The sequence below is a fragment of the Cucurbita pepo genome, chromosome 3 (assembly GCF_057944985.1).
Source record: "Cucurbita pepo subsp. pepo isolate OVF chromosome 3, ASM5794498v1, whole genome shotgun sequence".
In the NCBI taxonomy this organism is placed as follows: Eukaryota; Viridiplantae; Streptophyta; class Magnoliopsida; order Cucurbitales; family Cucurbitaceae; genus Cucurbita; species Cucurbita pepo.
This window is the reverse complement of record NC_141800.1, coordinates 135,407-157,685: the sequence shown is the minus strand read 5'-3', so window position 1 is coordinate 157,685 and position 22,279 is coordinate 135,407. Positions and strand designations below refer to the sequence as shown.

Here is a 22,279-nt window from a genome sequence, read left to right as displayed (position 1 = left end):
TAGTGAGATTTTTAAGTGTAATTGACTCAAATTTATTGACTTAATCGCTATTTCCCAAGCAAGATCTCCCATTTAAAAAAAAATTTAGTTAGCGTTGTGCACATTTAACCTACACGATAAAAAAAAATATATATTTTAGGGAATAAAACGATCAACAAAATATCTTACGGAAAAAGAGGTCATACTACATGTGATATTAAGAATCAAGACAAAATATTTTACGAAAAAAGAGGTTATACTATAAGCGATATTAAAAATCAAGATAGTCAGATTACATGCGATATATTATATATATTAAAAATCAAGATAGTCAGATTACATGCGATATATTATATATATTAATAATCAAGATAGTCAGATTACATGCGATATATTATATATATTAATAATCAAGATAGTCAGACTACATGTATTATATTAAGAATCAAGATAGTAAAGACTACAGGCGATATATTATATATATTAACAATCAAGATAGTCAAACTACAAGCCATATATTATATATTATTAAGAATAGACTACAGTTGATATATTAAAAATCAAGATAGTCATACGACCGATGATACATTAAAAATCAAGATAGTCATACGACCGATGATACATTAAAAATCAAGATAGTCATACGACCGATGATACATTAAAAATCAAGATAGTCATACGACCGATGATACATTAAAAATCAAGATAGTCATACGACCGATGATATATTAAAAATCAAGATAGTCATACGACCGATGATACATTAAAAATCAAGATAGTCATACGACCGATGATACATTAAAAATCAAGATAGTCATACGACCGATGATACATTAAAAATCAAGATAGTCATACAATAAGTGGAAAGTTTAATATAAATGATTTTTTTTATATGGAATAATAATGAACGATAAAGGACAAAGGCTAGAGTGATAAATTGCAAAAAAAAATTAAATATTGAATTAAATAATTAATGCTCCTAATTAAACCTAATTTTGTTATGTCCGGCCGGCCCAAAGCCACGAGTTATTCGTAGTTTTTCCGCAACAGCTTTATGTTGAACAACAACTTTACTATTAAACGACGACGTTCCAGTAGATCCCGGCTCCACAGGCCCCCGCGCCCGCGCCGTCTATTCTTCTTTTGCCAGTATATCCTTCTTAATTTTCAAAATCTTCCAGACGCTCATGCTTTTTTTCTGTAAACCAGCAAGAGGACATCGATTTTCGTACCAGCAAGAAGGAAGGTAAGAAAAAACGATTCCGTTGTCAAATTATTACATGGACCCCTTCAAAGACGAGTTAATTTTTCTCAATTTGTTCTTCGCTTTGATAAAATCGATTGCAGTTCTGTAAGTTTAACAAAATAGCGTTTGCGGCGCCTCAGAATCTCGCGAAATCCGAAGGTCAAGGTTTCGGTTTAAGTAATCGAAGCCGTTGAAGTTGAGATAGATGGAGATTAGCGGAGGAACAGAGGGCTTGAGTCGCGTTCCTTTATCAGAAGTTGTTTCTGATTGCGCCAAAAGATGGTTTAAGGACACTTTGAAGGAGGCCAAAGCCGGCGACATCAACATGCAGGTCTTGGTGGGTCAAATGTATTATAGCGGTTATGGGATTCCTAGAGATGCTCAGAAGGTCAATTTCTTCCCTTTCAATTTATAAATTCCTATCGTTTAACTCCTCCGAGTTTTTCACGAAATCAAGAACTCCAGAATATTGCCTAATTTACTTTACTTTTGGAAAATCTTGAGCTTATATAGATTTATGTGGGTATTTATTGGTCAACAGCGCGTATCGTAAATATTGTAAATTCTGTTATGTTTCGGCTAAAAATGGTTCTCAGTTTTCTCCAATGGTTTGGTTCTCTATAATTTCGTGTTTTGTTGCAACTTTGAGGAGATTGGAACATTTCTTAATGTCGTATGATTATTAATTGTTCAAATTTTGTTTTTGTTTACTGAAATCCTATTGACTTAAATGGAATTCGTTTGCATGGGTTCAAATACCATTGATTTTAGGGAAGAATTTGGATGACAAAAGCATCAAGAAGTCGATCGTCTGTCTGGAAAGTTAGTGATAAACATCCAGGTTGACTGCTATTTTGATAATTTGTCTTTTACTAATCTTATCAGTCGTCTATAAATATCTCTTGCTAATTTCTTAAGCCAAACATTGATTGAAATAGGTTATAATGCTAGTGATTCCGATTCGGATGAACTGACTCGCGATTCTTAACTACACCAATGTTGCTGATTCCTCTATGTTATGTCAAAACAGCTGCTGGTATCTCCTCGACAACCTGTCTTTTGGCAATTTAATTTGTTATTCTATGGCTCTTATGTGTGACATCAATTATTTTTTCTTACATATGTGAAAATGAAGTAGTAAAAGAGAGAGTCGGGAGAATATGACATTTTTGCTTGTTAAAACAAGTGCCTTCAGGATTCGGACGTCTTTTAACTCCCCTGCATCTGTTTCCATTATACTTTAACACTTCAAAAAGATCTCCCTCTGCCCTTGTGGCTGCCCGATTGAATATTAATTTTTAGTTTTTGTCTTCTACATCCAGTTATTGTTCCAGCCTCCTTGGATGATTTAGGGGATAGCTAAATGATTTTGAATATTAAGTTTGTTGAAGTTAATAGTTTTAGGTCATAAATGCTGACGACAAGAAGGCATCCCTTGGGTGTTCGTGTTTGTGTTATGCAAGTCTTGCTGAAGATCCTAAAGAATGGCTCTTTCTTGTTCTTTTGTCTTTGTTTTAGTTCCTCTTACATGTCACTTCTCATGGTAAATGATTGAAGCTCACACAACTTTTTTTCCTTCTTCCTATAATCATCAATCTTTGTTTTTTCAGTATCTTTGGTTTCTATTCAGTTAAATCCTTATTTGTCACGGGATGAGATTCAATTATCTTCTAGACCTATATCATACTTAAAATCTAGTTGCGGGTCAACGGCTGGCAGGATCATTGTTTTGTCCTCTAAATACACTTACATGTCTTTATACCAATCAAGCTGTTGTTTCTGAGACAACTTAGTTGTATGATGAAAGCATTGCTATGATTTAAAACATCTTCCCAACCATACAGTTGGGGAGATGTTTTTCACGTCAAAGATTAGATGGTCATTTTCCAGTCATTTGCCTGTGCTATGGTTGATTCCATTGCCGTCGATATAATATTGGGATTTCAATTTTATGGAAAGATCATAGATATATGAATAAATATCAATGTTGATGAATATTTCCGTTAATCAAAAGATTTGTAAAAATTATTTAAATTAATAATTACGATGTTCTTACTTTCAGGTTTAGTTATATATCGTGTTAGTAGTATTTATAAAAGATATTAGAGATAACGATTAGTAAGTAATATCGATGTCGAACACTCCTATTCACAAATCTATTGATTCAGTTTGATCTCTTGATTTTTTGTAGTATGTGCTTTTCACCGTGGAGACTCTACTACTTGCTCAGCTATGTGTGTAGCTGCGAAGAACTTGTGTACTTGCTTCCTGATTGTTGGATTTGACGGATGTAATATGCTTTGATTTCTACAAACAATCTTATATCCATTTTTTCATTTTCTGTTTAGTTTACCACTTTTCATTGTCTGCGGGAGATTTTCATTTGTTTTTTGCATAAATGTCAAAATTTGAACTCTTTTGGTTGCTCTTTCAAATTCCCTGTCAAGAACACTCTTTTGGAAGCCTTTCCAAGCATGCTTCTACTTGCCTTCACTTTCTTAGTTGCTAGCTGTAACACCTTTCTTTTGCTCATATTGTTTTTTTTTTTTTTTTTTTTCTAGGCAGAGTGAAAAAATCGGTATAGTAACTATTTTTTGATTCCTGTTTCTTTGTTGGATGTGTATGTCAAATGTGAAAGCATTGAGCGACCAAATCTTATCTTTAATGTCCTGTCAGAGAAAGATATTGTTTCTTGGAATACCATGATTCAGGGCTCTGCGGTTCAATTGATTTTGCCCAAACAAGCATTAGATCCTTTCTTTCAAATGAAATCATAGAATTTGAAGCCTGATTGCTATGCGACGGTTTGGTGCTTTGTCTGCTTGTGCAAGATTAGGAGCTTTAGCCTTAGCTTTAGGCATCTGGTCCAGCAGCCTAATGGATAGACGTGAGTTCTTGCAGAGTCTCGTTTTCTAAACAGTTTTAATTGACATGTACTCCAAACGTGGAAATGTCGCTCGAGCACTGAGAAACAATGGAAAGGAATGACTGTAGTTTGAAACGCCATAATAGTTGGTGATTAATGGAAATGACTGTGTAGTTTGAAACGCCATGATAGTTGGTGATTAATGGAATTGTTAACGGACTTGTTGAAGTCCGAGACAGATCAAACTTATTGTCGGAGAAAATATATGCAAAACTTGATGAATTTGGTAGAGAACTGAAAGCCGCTGGTCATGTGCCAACAACAGAGGTTGTTCTTTTTGTCATTGCAGACAAGGGGAAAAGGAACATTTCCTTCGTTACCAAATTGAGAAGCTAGCTGTGGCTTTTATTTGATAAAGACTAAATTAATCCATACGCAATTTTGTAGAGTGTGAACGAGTGACCTTGATTCAATTTTTACCAATATCGAACCAATCCAAAATATTTGTTTTATTCGGTGAAAAAATAGAAGAACAAACTTATTCATTAAAAAGTCAACTAATTGTGAAATTATCCTGAATTTAAAATGATTTTGAAATCTAACATTTCTTTTTTATTTTTTTAGAAACTTTATTTTATAAGATGGGTAATTACAAAAAGAAAAGGAATTATTCAAGTCAATTGAATAATATATGGAAAAATAGTGTTAGAATATAAAATATAATGATAATAAAGGACATTCCATGATCCAAAGTCAAAAACCTATGAATTGCTCTTCCGACCCCAAAGGCCATGGGGTTGAAAGGAAGGGCTTACCAACAACCATGACGGCCTCTTTTAAGTCCTACCGTACACAACAGCAAATGAGGTCAATTAAGTATTAATTAATCAAATTCAAAAAATAAAATATTAAATAAATTAGAATAATACATTAAATAAGTGTAGGCGTTATCCGTACTAATTTCTCTGTGGCCATATGATTAAGCGGGTACATGTTACAGCTGACCGTTGACTTTCTATATTCAATAACAACAAAATAACCAGCGCAATCATCGGTGGCTTCTTCATTACTGCATCAATTGGAAACCATCCAAATAGAATACGATTGAAGAATATCTTTTTCCTTAAACAAATAATAATAAAAAAAAAAAAACTAAAAAATATCTTTTAGCGATAGCATTACCTAATTAAAAATTGACATTTAAGACCAGAATTATATTAAAATTAGTATGATAATAAATTATTTATTCTAATAATCGTACTCTCTTTTTTTTTTTTTTTTTTTTTTCTTTTCAGGATTAATAAAAAGAAAAAGAAGAAGAATAAATTGAAAGGCAAAAAAGAAAAGAATCTTTAAAGAGAACGATTGGGAAATTGCAGCCTGCAGGTGCAGTTCGTGCCTCCACCAAGTCGGGTGTTGGGAATAAAATCTACAAATCCCCAAATATTTCCAAATCTCTTAGCGTAAGAACGGAACCCGACGATATGCATTGAAGCATGTTGGGCCCACTCACAAGAGCCTCATCATTTCCGGAAACTATTGGATTGTTAATTATTTCTTGAGGGTTTAATTAATCCAAGAGTATTATTTGAAAATATTTTAGATCCAGGTTGTGAAGAGAGAATAATATTTGTAGTTCTAGAGAGCGAATGATGAGGGGAGAGAATAAAGGAAATGCTATAGCGAGGCAAGGAAGGCAAGTGGGGGGAGTGGGCCCCAATTCCTAACCCACTTTTGACGCTATCTCTCACCGTTCTTATCTGAGTAAGGTCGGTACTATGGCTGCCCAAACTATAAGTACGGCAATATCCTTTCCCTTTCATTTTGACTCATCCATTTTCCTTTTTTATTTTCTTTTTCCACTTTTTTAATTATTATTATTATTATTTTTTTTTTTATTAGGTATGCCGTTTCTTTGATCGTACAGGTTGTGTGCACTTTGAAGTTTGAATCCGTCCTTCCTCACATACTCCTCCACCGGATGACTCATGAAAGTGACGTTTCGTTCACCAAATTACAATATTAACCCCCCTTATTTTCTCATTCCAACTTTCTCCTTCCTCTCATTTTTCTCTGTTACGGACCTCCCTCGGCTTCATGAATTACCAACATACCCCCTATTATTTAATCTGCCGATTTCTTTTCTAAAAAATTATTCAAAAGAAAAACTATAATTTTGTTTTGACAGTAAAATTTGATGAATACGAGAAATTTATATAAAAGAATGGAAGTAATATTAATAATAATATAGAAATAAAACTAGCGTATCATCGACGTTGTGAGGGTAGTGACGTAATTAGACATCTTCCTCTCTCTTTCTCTCCCTTGAGCCCATCCCATAACCTTGAAGGCAGAGTATTTTCCGTTAACAGTTATCGCTCCGTCTGAGGAAGTAGTTGGCTTGTTCTTCCCGGTTCCTAATATTCCGATATAGAAACCAACTGCTCAGATTCAACCTGTTTTTTGTCAGAGCTCTCAGACTTGTTGCCTTCTTTTTTCTTCTCCATTATTGTTTTATATGCGTTTTTTTTTTCAAGAGTTCAACACAAAATTCCAGGGAAGAGTTTCCTTCTTCAAGCATGAAGAGGCAGAGGAGATTCACTGAACCCACAAACCCTTTTGATCTGGTTTCCGATGAAATCATCTTCACCATACTCGACTTACTGAGCTCTAACCCAATTGATCTCAAGTCCTTCTCCTTAGCCTGCAAGTCATTCTACTCTGTTGAAGCAAAGCACCGCAAACTCCTCAAACCTCTTCGTTCTGAGCATCTTCCTACTGTGCTTAAACGATACACGCAATTGGCTCACCTTGATTTTTCCCTTTCTCCTCGAGTCACCGATGCCTCCTTGGCCATCATTTCTAAGGCCTGCAATTCCAAGCTTCGTTCTATCGACCTTTCGAGGTCTAAATTCTTTTCGGCTACAGGGTTGTTGAGTCTGGCTACGAATTGTACAAATTTGGTGGAGATCGACTTATCGAACGCTACGGAGCTCAGAGATGCGGCGGCTGTGGCTTTAGCGAAGGCGAAAAATCTGGAGAAGCTGTGGTTGGGGAGGTGTAAATTGATAACGGATATGGGGATTGGGTGTATTGCAGTTGGATGCACGAAACTGAGATTCATCAGCTTAAAGTGGTGTATGAGTATTGGAGATTTGGGGGTCGGTTTGATCGCTGTTAAATGTGAACAAATTCGTAGTTTGGATCTCTCCTATATGCAGGTAATCTGCTTTGTCTTGGCATTGAATGGGTTTTTCTTTCGTGATTTTGCTGATGGAGTGAAGACAATATATACATTTTTCAGTCTGATTTCCATTCTTGAATTGGCGGAGTATTGATTGTTATTGAACTCCTGGTTTAACTTTTGGGGTAGATGTATTAACATTGGTGCACCATTGTTTTTGGCCCTTTCAGATCACGGAAAAATGTTTACCATCCATATTAAAGCTCAAGCATCTTGAAGATTTGGTATTAGAGGGATGCTTTGGCATAGACGATGACTGCCTTGCTGTTATTAGATATGGATGCAAGTCCCTAAGGGTAAGTTTTGATGAACTCAGATAGCTACTCCACTTGGTTTTATTTTCTATTGCTACATAATCCTTGGCCTTGTTTGAGTCATAGTAGGACTCTGGCTTAGCAGTTCGAAGGGTTTTTGATGATTTCATCCCTTGAAGCGTATTCTGACATTGGCAAACATTTTAATTTCCGCAGAAACTTGACGTGTCGAGTTGTCCGAATATTAGTCCTTCCGGGCTGTCTTCCCTGACCCGTGCTACCTCATCTATACAGCAGCTTACTTTAGCTCATGGCTCTCCTGTAAGTCCATCAACTTAATCTCCGTTTTTAACTGTGTGTACTGCCTTGTTATTTACAAAGTACGATTGAAGTTGTCTGTTCTTGTTATTTACAAAGTATGATTGAAGTTGTCTGTTCTTGTTATTTACAAAGTATGATTGAAGTTGTCTGTTCTGTTGGTGGTTTAGGTGACTCTTGCTTTGGCTAATAGTTTGAAAAGCTTGACCATGTTACAATCGGTCAAATTGGATGGGTGTGTTATTACATACGATGGACTCAAAGCCATAGGAAGTTGTTGTGTGTCCCTTAGTGAACTGAGCTTAAGCAAATGTGTTGGTGTGACTGATGAAGGACTCTCCTCCATTGTGAAAAAACACAAAGATTTGAAGAAGCTCGACCTAACTTGTTGCCGCATGATAACTGATGTTTCTGTTTCCCATCTGACGAACTCATGTGGTGGCCTCACCTCTCTAAAAATGGAGTCTTGTTCCCTTGTTAGCAGAGAAGGGTTCATCCTGATTGGACGACGATGCCATTTGCTTGAGGAGCTTGATTTAACTGATAACGAAATTGATAATGAAGGTCCTTAATTTTCCTTTTCTGGGTTACCAGTCTCCTCAAAACTCCTTTTCTGGCATACTTATCATCCATTTCTATTCCATACAGGTCTGAGATCATTATCTAGGTGTTCAAAACTCTCCATCTTAAAGCTAGGAATTTGTCTGAATCTTAATGACGAGGGACTTGCCCATATTGGCACGTCCTGCGCCAAGCTCATGGAGCTAGACTTATACAGGTTTATAACTTCTCATGATTCCCTCTCTCTTTAATTTTAATGGACTCGGACCTGCGCTGACTTATACGCGTCTTCGTTTTTTTCTCCTCAGGTGTGTGGGAGTTACTGATTCTGGCCTTTTGTCGATCATCCATGGTTGCCCTGATCTTGAAATCATAAATATAGCATATTGTCGAGATGTCACGGACGTGTCATTTTCAACGCTACGTAAATGCTCAAGGCTGAAGACAATTGAAGCTCGAGGGTGCCCGCTTATCACATCTTCTGGCTTAGCAGCAGCTGTTGTAGGGTGCAAGTTACTAAGGAGATTAGACTTAAAGAAGTGTTGTAATGTTGATGATGCCGGCATGATCTCCCTTGCTCATTTCTCTCAAAACCTCAGACAGGTGGCCATTGCTCTCTTTTCACTATTTCTAGGAGTAAAACAGGTAGAAAAGCATCATATTAACTTCTCTAGTGTCTCTCGACAGATAAATTTGTCGTATAGCTCGGTTACAGACGTGGGACTGTTGTCTCTTGCCAGCCTTAGCTGCCTTCAGCATCTGACTGTATTGCACACCAATAGATTAACTCCAAGTGGAGTTGCAGCTGCCTTGTTGGCACATAGTTCCTTGACAAAAGTGAAACTCCATGCACTCTTTCAAGCACTGCTACCCGAACGTCTTCTTAAACGCTTGGAAGTACGAGGATGCACATTCGAATGGCGAGAGAAAATATTTCAGGTACTTGTGCGTGTTTTCATTTTGATATCTTCATTAGTTTTCATTTTCGGTGTGGACTCTTTGGGAACATCATATACTTTTGCCTCGATTCTTGAACTCGAAAGTCGAACCAATGTTAGGCTACTACTAAAGAGAGTCCCACATTTTTGTTGCATATTAGGAGTGGAACCTTGATCAATTTTAGGAATGCTCAGTAGGTTTTTACATGATTGGCAGGCTGAGTTGGATCCCAAATGCTGGAAATTGCAGTTGGAAGATGTGATGCAAATTGTGTTATAGGATGATGATGATGATGCAAATTGTGTTATAGGATGATGATGATGATGCAAATTGTGTTATAGGATGATGATGATGATGATGCAAATTGTGTTATAGGATGATGATGATGATGCAAATTGTGTTATAGGATGATGATGATGATGCAAATTGTGTTATAGGATGATGATGATGCGGAGGTAGGCGCAATATATGGTGGAGAGATTTGGAAGAATTTGTGGAAGCCTATCTTATTTTCATTGGCTCTTCTCCAAACGCCTTGCTTTTCTCTCCTGCTCTTCCAAGTTTAGACTATCATGTAATATGTTGAGTATTTCATTCTCCAAACAGATTCCAAAAACTATGAAAAACTAGTGGCCTTTCTATAGGCCCAAAAGCTATTGTTGGTAGGAGAATTGGGCCAACAGAGCCCATTTGGTATTTTTTATTTTTTGGTGAAGGAAATGTCTGATTGGGCCGATTTCGTAAACGGAGATGTATTCCTGAAGCAGCTCTCAAAATTGAAATGAAAACGCTGTCGCTCTCACCCTCCCTCCTTGTTTAATATTAACCCGTGACATGTATCAAGATTAGAGCTTAAATTATATATTTTGAGTACTATCATTCACCAAGGAAGGAAGAAAAAGCATAGATGAGACAGAGAGAGATATAGAGAGAGGAACAGAATCGATAAGATGCCTCGACCCAGCGGAGGCCACGTATACAGAGGCGAGACACGTGGAGTGATCTCAGCAGCATAAAGATGAGCCGCCTTCTGAGAAGAGCACTGACCAGTCCAGTCAAACCCACAAGGTTTGACCGAAAAGGAGAAAATTCCACGGTCAAACTTCCATCTCAGCTTCGAAGAAAGTAGCTCCACGAACCTTAATTGCCAACAAAACAAAATCTCTCCCTCGGTCCTCTCCTCTCTCGCTGCTCCTTTTTTTGTGTTAATATAAATAAGCCTTCATTCTGAAACTTCTTTCCAACAACATACCTTCTTTCTTCCAGTGACTTCCTTTTTCCCAACAACAAAAATTGGAAAGAAAAAGAAAAAGAAAAAGAAAAAGAAAAAAAAAAAGGTAACATGAATAACATAAACCAATCGGTAAATACAGTGGCGGGCGGATCTTGTGAGAAGAGAACCAATGGTTTGGGTATGGAAGCTCCGAAATTCAAGTCTCTTCAGCCGCCTCCATTCCCCATGTCTCCTTCTTCTTACCTATCCGCCTTCTCTTCTGGTTTAAGCCCCACTGAGCTTCTCAATTCCCCTCTCTTCTCCTTTGGTGTAAGTTCTCCAATTCCCCATTTTACTTCTCTTAATCTCATATATTTTCCTCTCTCCCATCTGGGTTTTGCTCTAACTTTGATCTCTTTTTACAGCTTTTTCCTTCTCCTACTACTGCTTCCTTCAACTTCAGAAATGATTACGATGATGCCGACCACCAAGAAATGAAGGCGGATGTCAAAAATTACTCCAATTCTTCGTTTAACCCTCAAACAAGATCCTCTGTTTCGTCTTATTTTCAGTCCTCTTCTTCCAACGTGACTCCACTGGTAAATGTTTGTGTATGAGGCTTTGCACCTTTCTCTCTTGTCGTTTTGCTACTATTTTAAAAACCCTTGTCCTCACCTTGCACGACGACGATGATGATCTTATTACACCAAACATTTTTTTAATATAATAAAAACAGGAATCCCACAGTTGTCAGTCGATTAGAAAAAAAAAAGGAGGGGGGAAATAAAAATTAAATAAAATTAAATTAGCATCTGTAACTAACAGTTTCTGTTTTTGTTTGGCAGAATCCAGGCGGTTTGTCGTGTGATGAAAGTGGAGCGAAATCTGAAGTCGTTGCCACAGATATGGCGGCAGCTCAATCAAACCCAGTTTCTCAGCTACCTGTTTACAGCAGAGAACAGAGAAAATCGGAGAACGATGGATATAACTGGAGAAAATATGGGCAAAAACAAGTGAAAGGAAGCGAAAATCCACGAAGTTATTACAAGTGCACTTTTCCCAATTGCCCAACCAAGAAGAAAGTGGAAAGATCTTTAGATGGCCAAATCACTGAGATTGTTTACAAGGGAAGCCATAATCACGCCAAGCCCCAGCCCACAAGACGTTCCGGTAACTCCGCCGTTTACGACCCGTCGGCGGCGGAATCCACCTTGCTGCGGGAGGATTCCTCCGTCTCAGTGGGGGACGATGAAGTCGAACCCAATTCGCCGTTTAGCAACTCGGTGGACGACAATGAAAATGAACCGGAATCTAAAAGATGGTGAGTGAATTCGAATGTTTTTTTTTCTTTTTCCTTTTTATTTTTTATTGGAGGGTTGAAAAATTTAGGTAATTTTGAGGTAAAATAATAAATATTTGTTGTTGCAGGAAAGGGGAAAATGAAAATGAGGGATTTTCTGGGGGTGGAAGCAGAACAGTGAAAGAGCCAAGAATTGTGGTTCAAACAACGAGCGAAATTGACATACTGCCTGATGGCTATAGATGGAGGAAATACGGACAAAAAGTGGTGAAAGGAAATCCAAATCCGAGGTATGCCATTTAATCTTTGATCTTTAAATAACAACTCTTTCTAATTACGCCTTTACTTGCAATTAATTTCATTCTTACAATTTAGTTAAACTTCTAAAGATATTTGAGAGGTCAGCCAACTAAAAATAATTAAGAGATGGAACCATAATTAGGGATTAAATTAAAAAATTTAAATTTGAACTTCAAAAATAATAAGAAGAAAGAACTGCAATAATTGTTTAAAAAATAAATAAATGAATGAGTGAAGTGGTGTGGACTTGTAATTTATTCAGTTCTTGTGCGTACAGGAGCTACTACAAGTGCACATCTTTAGGGTGCCCTGTAAGGAAACACATAGAGCGGGCGGCCAACGACATGAGGGCCGTGATCACTACCTACGAAGGCAAACACAACCACGAAGTCCCTGCAGCACGCGGCGGCGGTGGAAGCTTCTACAACGCCGTCAATCGACCTGTACCCGCCAACATTCCAATGCCAGTGAGGCCATCCGCTGCCGTCAGCCATTCTTTCCCGACAAATTTTCCGGCCACCTTCCTGGCTGGAAATATAAACATGTCAGAAATAGGAGCACGAGCAGCATCATCATCATTCCCGTTTCAGACATCACAAGGAGTGCCCCCAAGTTTTCAAGTTTCAGGATTTGGAACAGCCGCCAAGGAAGAGGCCGAAGACAACATGTTCTTCAACTCATTTCTATCTTAGATTATACAAAAACCAACAAGTTTTACAGCTTTCTCTTTTCCTTTTTTTGTAGCTTTGTAAAATTAATAGAAACAACAACAGAATACATTAACTGCCACAAATTTGTTGATTGTTTAGGTTAGAGTTTAGAGGATATCTCGCTTGTTCTATCAATTATTACCCAGAACATTACACATTCGTTTGTTTGAAGTTTGACAATTACCAATAGCTAAAGTAACAAAAGTAACAGTTCCAAATATTTTACCTCCTATTATGATGAGATTTGAATTTTTTACCGGTCAATTTAGTAATTACAGATATATATATATATATATAAATTTCAGATTTTCTTGATGGAGGTATAATTGATAACAATAAACCTGATGATGGAGGTAGGAAAAGAAACGTCCCCTGTGCAAAATATGGTAATATGAACATTGTTGGGCTAGTCCAAATATAAAGAGGCCCAAACAGAGATCAAACTCAAGCCCACAATGTTCTGGGCCGGGTCCACACTGCGTCAACTAAACAACCCCTCGCTGGAGACAAAATGGACTCCTCAGTTATGTTTTTATTAAATCAAAACTATTTATCCAAATTTTTTAGTACTTGAACATAAAACCAGGTGTGATTTATAGAACATCGAAGATACGATTTTTTTTTCTTTTTCTTTATTTCTAAAAATCATCTCAAAATTAAACCTCCGATCTATTATTTACACTATTATTATCAAATATATTTTTAGTATTATCATCGTATGGCAAGAAAATTTCATCGTTGCATGTGAAGGTAGAATAAACTATAGAAATTGCTTCATGTGATGATCGCAATTTATACCATAATCAATGACCAAAAATATCTACAAAAGCAATTTGTGATGGCATTCTAAAATATCATCCCACATGTAATGTATTATTTAATGAAAATGGAAGGAAATTAAAAAAGATTGCAATGAATTGGGTTGTATTCAATGTCGTGTCTTTGTAGTCAACCCCACTACCATTACTTTTGTTGACCAACCAATGATATTATTTTTCCCCCTCATAAATGGCTCTCACAAAATAATGCAAATATTTCTCACTAATTTGAATAGTGTGCTTAGTGCGACATAATTGAACGCATGTGCTGTGGTCTCGCCCAGCCACCGCCATCCATGCCCTGCTACTCAATTTAGTCAATTCTAAAAATATAATACTTTTTTTAAAACTTATTGTTTAATTTTGTGATAGTTAAATCCATTCCGATTCTATAATACAGTTTCAGTGTGATTTAGATTCCAGATTTAAAATTTGAAAATGCATAATATATTAAAAAATATATAATTCCATAAAATAATAATCATGTAAAATTATAATCCGAATCATGTGGTTAAATTTATTAATATTTGAGTAGCTACCATTCTTAATTATTATTATTACAGATATTATGGATGTATTACTAAACATACGTTAAATGTCAAATTTTAATTACGCCACCAAATACACTTTCATTAAAGTAATTTTAATTTATAATAATTTAGTCTATATAGTTTTATATTTATAATATTGAAATTTATTATTAAATAATGTAGTAATTGTACTTAACCATTATAAATTGTTATAATTTGAAGTTAAGATAGTAAATTGTTATAGATATTCTTTATAGAATTGGCGGTAAAATAAATGACAGAGCGCACCCTAGTCGGCATTTGGGCCATGTATGAGTATACTGGGCCGGCCCATACTATCGATGACGCACCAATCACGGGCAGTAGCCGAGAAGGCAGGGAGTGAATTAGAGCGTTGAATGCGGGTGGAGAAGTTATTTTGAGGCGGTCCTTTTACAAACTTTTGCTTTTTCATCGACAGCAACAACAACTGGGGTGGGGCGCGCAATGCCAGGCAAGCGATTGGGCCCCAAAGCAAAATCCATCATGTCGCACCCAAATGCTTTAAAATCTCCCACTAGTTTTTTTGGTGCAATCCTCCTTTTGACTTTGGACCGAATAATTTTTTTGGTTCTTACATTTTAATTTACTTACCTCACGGATACTTAAGTGTACGCGTGTAAAATCAAGTGGTGGTGTGTGACATCATTTAATTTTAGATTATTTTCTTTTGATGCTTTATTATAGTGTTTGGTAGTTGCTTTCCTTGCTTGGGAATCATTATATTATTCACTAATCTTCATCTAATCTCTCCGGTGGCCCCACCCTCGAGAGTAATTAAGAGAAAAACGGCCACATTAGGCATGAGTTTCTTCCAGTTCCCCACTCCGCGTGCCAACAGGCTATACCGGTTCCCGGTGCCCCTTTGCCAGCCGTGTCTACTTCCACATACTTAACGCGGTCTGGCTTAGCTCAGTGTGAGAAGTAAATCAATCAATGGCTTTGTGCACTGTCCTCCTTTGAGCAACGTAAGTTCCCACCTACAAAACTCTTTCTCCGAATGCTTCGTCGGAAACATCCTGCCATGATTTTTCACTTTAACCCTAATTTCTCTCTATATTGTCGACCCTACGCATCTGGAAATGTTTTGATCGGAGCCAACCATACTTCTGCTCGCTTTTGTTCTCGATAATCTTCCTTCGCTTTCTTGTTTCCATCCTCATTTTTTTGGTTTTCTTCGACTGTGATCGTGCATTTGAAGCGTTGGTTCTCCGGCAAGTGTAAAGACCACGGGTTCCGCCATGCGAAGGTTTCTATCTCTGAGGAATTTGGTTAGGGCACTCCTTATTCCTGTACTTTTCTTAGTTGCTCATTTTTCTTACGTTGTTATTACCACTGGCGAGTCTTGTGTCACTGGAAATTTCTGTTTCTCGCCTAAAATTTCCAAGTATCTAGCCTCCGGCTTACATCCCAGAGCAAAGGCGATAATCGATGGCGCAGCTCCCACAGCTGAAGAACTGTTGCGTCGTGATCTTTATACTAGTAAAGGTTGGATCAAGGCCGTTCAGTTCTATTCTTCAATCTTTCAGGATCTAATCTCCGTAGGGTTTCTTTCTCACAAATCGAAATCTCTGTGCGTGGAAACCCCCAACGGGCAGGATGTATTTTCCTTGAAACAGATTGGGGTCTCGGATTCGATTGGAATATTCAAGAAAGCCTCTAAGCCTCTGGTGATAAAGGGCGGAGGACACGAGATCCCGTTTGCTGATAATACCTTCGATTTTATCTTCTTGGGCGTCGGCCGCCTTGATCAGTCATCCCGGCCGGCAGATTTTTCCAAGGAAATTGCTCGGACGCTGAAACCCGAAGGGTTTGCTGTTGTCCAAATTAGGGCTAAAGATACGTACAGCTTTCACTCATTCATTGATTTGTTTAATTGCTGCAAAATAGTTACATCACAGGATATAGATGGCCCTGATTCTTCTATGCCTTTCCTTCGCCAGATTGTTCTGACGAAGGAGAGTGATGATATTCTTGGACAGGGTGAAGTGCTAACGCTTCGCCCAAAGTCTGATGGTAAATGTTCGGTCCCCGCATTTAAGGAAGAATTGGTACGAAAGGCCGAACCATTGATCTTAGAGGAGCCACTGAAGCCATGGATTACATTGAAGCGTAATATTCAAAAGATAAGATATCTGCCATCAATGGCCGATATAAGCTTCAAGCAGAGGTACATTTACGTTGATGTAGGAGCAAGGAGTTATGGCTCTAGCATAGGAAGTTGGTTCAGGAAGCAGTATCCGAAACAGAACAAAACCTTCGAAGTTTATGCCATTGAAGCCGATAGAATTTTCCATGAACAGTACAGTTCAAAGAAGGGGGTCAAGCTGTTGCCCTACGCAGCTTGGGTGAGGAATGAAACTCTGACTTTCGAAATTAACAGAGACCCAGGTCAGAAGGTTCAAGATAAGGGAAGGGGAATGGGTAGGATTCGACCGGCGATAGCATCAACGAGGACTTTCGACGGCGAAGTGGATGAGATTCAGGGCTTTGATTTTGCTGAGTGGTTGAAAAATAGTGTAAGTGAGAAGGATTTTGTAGTGATGAAGATGGATGTGGAAGGAACGGAATTCGAATTGATTCCGAGATTGTTCGAGACGGGTGCTATTTGTTTGATAGATGAGATATTTCTGGAGTGTCATTACAATCGGTGGCAGAGATGTTGCCCAGGCGAGCGAAGCGCAAAATATGAGAAAACTTATGGGCAGTGCTTAGATTTGTTTACTTCCTTGAGGCGAAGTGGAGTTCTTGTTCACCAGTGGTGGTGAAACATTGTGTACATGGCCGTTTGTTTGCTTCATCCGCCACTCTCCCTCTCGCACTTCGTCGTAAACTGATTTAAGTTTGGAGCTGTAATCGAAGGCAGGAACAACGGGTGGTGGTGATTGGTGGGCAATTCGACTTCCTATATCAATCAACGTTAAGGAACCCCATAAATTACACCCTTCTTCTTCACATTGGATGTACACTTTGGGCTAATGCGCCCTTCGTTTAAGCTGTTGTGCTATTTCTTACCCCCTAGATTCGTAGTAGGTTATAACCATTTCCCAATATTACCAATATTTACTTCACATTTTCGTGTCTCATGTTTACAATAAACACTCTGAAATCCGAACTCCTCCAAGTCCTTTTAATTAAAGGCCACTTTGAAGTGCTCTCAACCCAGCTTGGTAACAAACTAGGCAGGCATCTCTAAGACTCTGGCACATACATACTCTTCGCCACGAACGTGTCCGACATGCATTTCGCCGCATACGTCTTGTTCTTTTGGGTGCATATTTCTGTCAATTGCATTGGAGCGTTATTTTTTAGGCTTTGGGGAGTAGGGACAGAAACAACTAGCTAGCCGTTGGTTGAAAGCCACTTATCCCCACACAGAGTTGGAATCTAGAATAGGATAAAACAAGGCTCTTAAAGAACTCGATTTTTTTTTTTTGTCATTTGTACAACCAATTTGGTTGATATGGACCAAATTTCATATTCACTGCCCGTTTCTTTTCATCTTAAAGAGGGAGTTGGATATAGAAATATTAGCTTACTTCTCATATATTATTATACTGGACAGTTTGTCTTGACTAACTTGAATATTTTATCTGTGTTGTGAGAGAAATGGAAACGCAGCCGGGACGGAGGAGAAATCATAAAATGCTGGAGGCTTGTAACGAAAATGGCATCCATGTCACTGTAAGTTCTGTATGCTTCTTACTTCATATGATAATTATTTGGAAACTATGCTCTTATTCAGCCAATAAAATTCAATCCCCAAATATTTTGTTTAAAATAATTCATCTAAGTTTCTTTGTAGTGTTTGTCTTTATAATATGCTGAATGGTATTTCATTTTGATTGTATGAGTTGTTGATGTAAAAGCCCGAATCCCACTTACCCAAACAACCTCTGGGCCTTCTATTCTTAGCCCATATTCATCACCACATCACACTTAGGGGTATTAAGAATTCTGAAGTGCTATCATAAATTCAAAATTTTAGAGGTCATCAAACACATTACACAAAAACACAAATTCAAATCTATTTCAACCCTGAGCTTCATCTTTATTTCATGATAAACTTGTTTTACTTCATAAACTCAGCATAAAAACCTTTTCTTGCCCTTATTTTTTTTATAAAAAAAAGTGTGAATATATTAAAAGCCTTATTTTAATGATGAAAGGATAAACTCAACCTAACAAAAATGACATATTTTAATGTACCCAATAATATTAATGGAATATAAATTTGAAAAAGAGGCCACACACTATTTTAATGTAATGTTTCAGTAGGCCCATCCATGTGTATTGATGATAAATTAACAAAACGTGATATGTGAAGGACTGTATTTTTATCATTGACGCGTCACCTTCATAATATCTTTTGCATACTTTTTTCTTTAATTTCTTTGTGATAGTGGTAATCACTCTTGACTTTCGATTATTATTTAAATAATAAATAAATAAAAGTACTTAAATTTGGAGGAAGTGATACACGAGTTTTAAAATTAAAATCCAATGACATTATGATAATAATGTTGCAAGAACATAAACTAAACATTTTATTTTATTTTATTTTATTATGGTATGCCCATTGTAAAATCAAAACTTCTATGCTGAAAATTGGGAGATTTTGGGGAATCTTAGGTAAGAAAAGAAAAAAAAAAACACTTAATTCTTGAGTTTTCAACTGTTCAATTCTCTCTACAAAATGGTTTTTATCTTTTTGTTTAAATTGTTGATTAGTTTCTAAAATTTTCCCTTTTAAGATAAGATGAAGCAAGCATTAACTAAAGTGAACCCTGCAAGAGAAAGAAAAAGAAAAGGAAAAAGAGAAAAGAAAAAGAAAAAAAGAAAATGAAAATGTATAATAATTTTTGTACCTAGGATGGCAAAGTGTAGTTGTCATTATCATAATTCTCGTCGGTCGTTTGTCGTTTTTACAATTGGCCGTATGAATATTTAATATAATTATTTGAAAACCAAGATATTTAAAAATCCCGTTTGACTCAGTTTCCAATCTCGTTGACCGTAGGGATTAGGCAACCAAAAACTAGATCTAGGCTTCCTGTGTGTGTGTGTGTGGGTTAATTAAATTAGTTTTGATGTAAATATTAAATAAAAATTTATGGAGCATGGATTTTGAAGAAAATAAAATTAATTAAAGAAAAATCCATGTGTTAGTTAGCGAGGTAATCCAAATATGAAATCAAATCTTGTTCGGATTGGCATAACAACAGAACATTATTTAAAAGCATTTTTGGGAATTTATGAAATAAGTAAATTAATATATGATAGAAATGAAATTAATTTAGTGTAAGGATAGCTGGAGAGCATGCAGGGGGGTTTAGCTGTTCACAGGAATCTTTATATATTACTCTATATATTACCCTTCTTTCTTTTTTTTTCCTGAACTTTTGGAATTTTTTTTGTTGTAATAGATTAATAGGTCTAAAAAAGATAATGAAAGTTGGAAGGTTACAATTTTCAATTTTATTTGTAGAATGTCCTTTTGGTAAGAAGGAAGTGTTTTATATTAAATATTAATCACTATCTAAAGTAGTACATCAAATTTGTAAATTCAAGTATAGCAAGGTCAGAGTTGAAGACTAGAACAAAGAAGTTGTTTTGAGAAGGAAAAAAACAAAAACAAAAACAAATAAATATATTTTTGTAAGGAGAATTTAGTTTGGGGGGGAGCAAGATGGAATTAGAAGACAAGGTGAAGGAAGCGAAAAGGCAGTTGAAAGGAGGAAGGTGCCTTGAATGTGAAGACCCAAAACACAAAGCACAAAACAAACACAAAGCACAAAACAAACACAAAGCACAAAACAAACACAAAACACGAACGCTCACCCACCAACTTCACAAATTCCTCTTCCTATAAATCCCCCTTCTATTTCTCTCCCCCACTTCGTCCAAACTCTCTTTCTCTCTCTCTCTCTCTCTCTCTCTCTCTCTCTCTCTCTCTCCGAGCCATGACTGCCCAAGTTCTCCCTGAGCAAGCGCTTCAGAGCAATATTCACCTCTTGGGAAGAGACAACTCCCCTTCCCTCCATAAAAGGTAATATCTAACGTTCTTTTCCCATACCCATTATTTTACCCTTATAAAAAAACACCTCTTTTAGTATATTGAACAGGACAAATTGTAAGTGCTTTGTATGGGTCTAAAAATTTAAAACAAAAAAAAAAAAAAAAAACAAGGGGGGGCTTATTTTCTGTGAATGTTGTTGGTTTAGATTGGAGGGCAAAGTGGCCATTGTAACCGGCGGCGCAAAGGGAATCGGAGAAGCCACCGTCAGGCTCTTCGCCAAACACGGAGCCAAAGTAGTAATCGCCGATGTGGAGGATCTCCTCGGCCAGGCTTTGGCCGACACGCTTTCTCCATCTCCAGTGTCCTTCGTCCACTGTGACGTCAGCTCCGAAGAAGACGTCGAGAATCTCCTCAGCTCCACGGTGTGTCGTCACGGCCAAGTCGACATAATATTCAACAACGCCGGAGTTTTGGGGAACCAATCAAAGACTCACAAGAGCATCGTTGACTTTGACCCCAACGAGTTCGAGCGCGTTATGCGTGTGAACGTCAAAGGCGTTGCCTTGGGGATTAAGCACGCGGCGCGCGTGATGATTCCGAGAGCCACCGGATGCATAATCTCGACTGCCAGCGTGGCAGGCGTATTGGGCGGCCTCGGCCCACACGCTTACACTGCGTCTAAGCACGCCATTGTCGGACTCACCAAGAACACCGCCTGCGAGCTCGGGCGCTACGGCATACGTGTCAACTGCATTTCGCCGTTCGGGGTTGCCACGTCGATGCTGGTGAACGCGTGGAGGGCTGATGGGGACGAAGAAGACGAATGCATGAACTTGGGAATTCCGTCGGTGGGTGAGGTGGACAAAATGGAGGAGTTCGTTAGGGGTTTGTCCAATCTGAAGGGCCCCACATTGAGGCCAAAGGATATAGCGGAGGCCGCGCTTTATCTCGCAAGTGATGAATCTAAGTACATCAGTGGCCATAATCTCGTCGTTGACGGTGGAATTACCACTTCAAGAAATTGTATTGGCTTGTAATCTTTTCTTCTTCTTTTTCTTTTTCTTTCATTATTATTATTATTATTATTATTATTATTTTTTTTTTTTTTTTTTTTTTTTTTGCGGGTATTGGTGGAAAGAAAAAGATGGACACCGATATGCCTGTTGGTTGGACTAGGATTAATTTAATTTTAATTTTAATTTTTTCAATTGGGGTTTGGCTGTTCTATAATTACTTGGAAGTACGAGGGGTGGATATGCAAATGTTAGTTACTTTTATTAATTTTTAAAAATAAAACAAATGAAGAAAAAAGTTTAGTTCAGAAACAATTTAATTTTAAAAGAAAAAGTGTGTGATTGTGGGGATAAACAGCTACGAAGTATGGTAGGGCGGGCGGTAGAGTTTGAATATAAATCATTTTCACAAATTGTGTAATTGTATGGGACGGCATTAAATGGAAAGGGTGGGCAGAATTTTGTTGGAGGTTTGGTTCTTTAATATTTATGACAACGTCATGTCGTAGCATGATTGGATAGCAAGCGATCGGAGATCCTTGTCAATTAGTTTAAGGCTGACCATATCTTAATTTCATAAAAGATATTATTTTTATTCCTGTTTCTAATGGTAAATTACATTTTTTTTTTCTTTTTACAAAAATTGAAATGATGAATATATAATATCAGACACTTAAAATAATATTGATTAACAAAAAACTAATGATTTAGAGTAAAAAATTAGTACATAATATCGGCTAATTCTATAAGAATTTATAACAAATATTTATGTGCATGTAAAAAGTAACTAGTTACTATACCTTTGGACATCGAGAAGGAGATGTTCGGTTTGTTTTTGTCTCTTTGGAAGTATATATATATTTGTAAAAATAATCGTAGGACATTAACATGAATTATTGGCGTGACACATTCACAAGAAAGTTAAAAACA

At 37.2% G+C, this 22,279-nt stretch overlaps 5 protein-coding genes and 1 long non-coding RNA gene across 11 annotated transcripts; 5 read left to right on the top strand and 1 right to left on the bottom strand.

Annotated features, from left to right (window-relative positions):
- The first annotated feature begins 1,065 nt into the window (after positions 1 to 1,065).
- LOC111789719 (Sel1 repeat protein) lies at positions 1,066 to 3,660 on the top strand. 2 transcript variants are annotated; one of them, XM_023670390.2, is made up of 5 exons: positions 1,066 to 1,225; positions 1,327 to 1,613; positions 1,997 to 2,066; positions 2,164 to 2,261; positions 3,417 to 3,660. In XM_023670390.2, exons 2-4 carry the CDS (start codon positions 1,431 to 1,433, stop codon positions 2,211 to 2,213), a joined length of 303 nt encoding a protein of 100 aa, XP_023526158.1. In that variant the 5' UTR covers positions 1,066 to 1,225; positions 1,327 to 1,430; the 3' UTR covers positions 2,214 to 2,261; positions 3,417 to 3,660. The 2 variants fall into 2 exon arrangements, with proteins under 2 accessions (XP_023526158.1, XP_023526159.1); XM_023670391.2 differs by having other exon boundaries at positions 1,067 to 1,225; positions 1,366 to 1,613.
- A 2,324-nt stretch (positions 3,661 to 5,984) lies between these two features.
- On the top strand, positions 5,985 to 10,143 carry LOC111790727 (RNI-like superfamily protein). Of its 4 annotated transcripts, XM_087122365.1 has the most exons (10): positions 5,986 to 7,312; positions 7,506 to 7,631; positions 7,806 to 7,910; positions 8,078 to 8,471; positions 8,556 to 8,685; positions 8,777 to 9,071; positions 9,156 to 9,407; positions 9,624 to 9,699; positions 9,768 to 9,795; positions 9,830 to 10,143. In XM_087122365.1, exons 1-8 carry the CDS (start codon positions 6,671 to 6,673, stop codon positions 9,684 to 9,686), a joined length of 2,007 nt encoding a protein of 668 aa, XP_086978491.1. In that variant the 5' UTR covers positions 5,986 to 6,670; the 3' UTR covers positions 9,687 to 9,699; positions 9,768 to 9,795; positions 9,830 to 10,143. The 4 variants fall into 4 exon arrangements, with proteins under 4 accessions (XP_086978493.1, XP_086978491.1, XP_086978492.1 ...); XM_087122366.1 differs by lacking the exon at positions 9,768 to 9,795 and having other exon boundaries at positions 9,624 to 9,696; XM_023671754.2 differs by lacking the exon at positions 9,768 to 9,795.
- A 217-nt stretch (positions 10,144 to 10,360) lies between these two features.
- On the top strand, positions 10,361 to 13,162 carry WRKY33 (WRKY DNA-binding protein 33). Its single transcript, XM_023671757.2, has 5 exons — positions 10,361 to 10,950; positions 11,046 to 11,219; positions 11,466 to 11,941; positions 12,049 to 12,210; positions 12,498 to 13,162. Exons 1-5 carry the CDS (start codon positions 10,750 to 10,752, stop codon positions 12,910 to 12,912), a joined length of 1,428 nt encoding a protein of 475 aa, XP_023527525.2. The 5' UTR covers positions 10,361 to 10,749; the 3' UTR covers positions 12,913 to 13,162.
- Positions 11,046 to 11,573, bottom strand: LOC147793035 (uncharacterized). Of its 2 annotated transcripts, none has more exons than XR_015420345.1 (2): positions 11,444 to 11,573; positions 11,046 to 11,317 (listed from the first exon to the last, which is right to left on the bottom strand). It is a non-coding gene; the product is annotated as an uncharacterized LOC147793035 (long non-coding RNA). The 2 variants fall into 2 exon arrangements; XR_015420346.1 differs by having other exon boundaries at positions 11,046 to 11,295; positions 11,444 to 11,565.
- A 2,061-nt stretch (positions 13,163 to 15,223) lies between the features above and the next one.
- LOC111791438 (uncharacterized) lies at positions 15,224 to 17,388 on the top strand. The gene has a single exon (XM_023672784.2). It carries the CDS (start codon positions 15,559 to 15,561, stop codon positions 17,083 to 17,085), a length of 1,527 nt encoding a protein of 508 aa, XP_023528552.2. The 5' UTR covers positions 15,224 to 15,558; the 3' UTR covers positions 17,086 to 17,388.
- Positions 17,389 to 17,530: 142 nt separating this feature from the next.
- LOC111791437 (short-chain dehydrogenase reductase 2a) lies at positions 17,531 to 21,453 on the top strand. The gene is made up of 2 exons (XM_023672783.2): positions 17,531 to 20,366; positions 20,542 to 21,453. The coding sequence occupies exons 1-2, from the start codon at positions 20,281 to 20,283 to the stop codon at positions 21,371 to 21,373; spliced, it is 918 nt and encodes a 305-aa protein (XP_023528551.2). The 5' UTR covers positions 17,531 to 20,280; the 3' UTR covers positions 21,374 to 21,453.
- Positions 21,454 to 22,279: the final 826 nt, after the last annotated feature.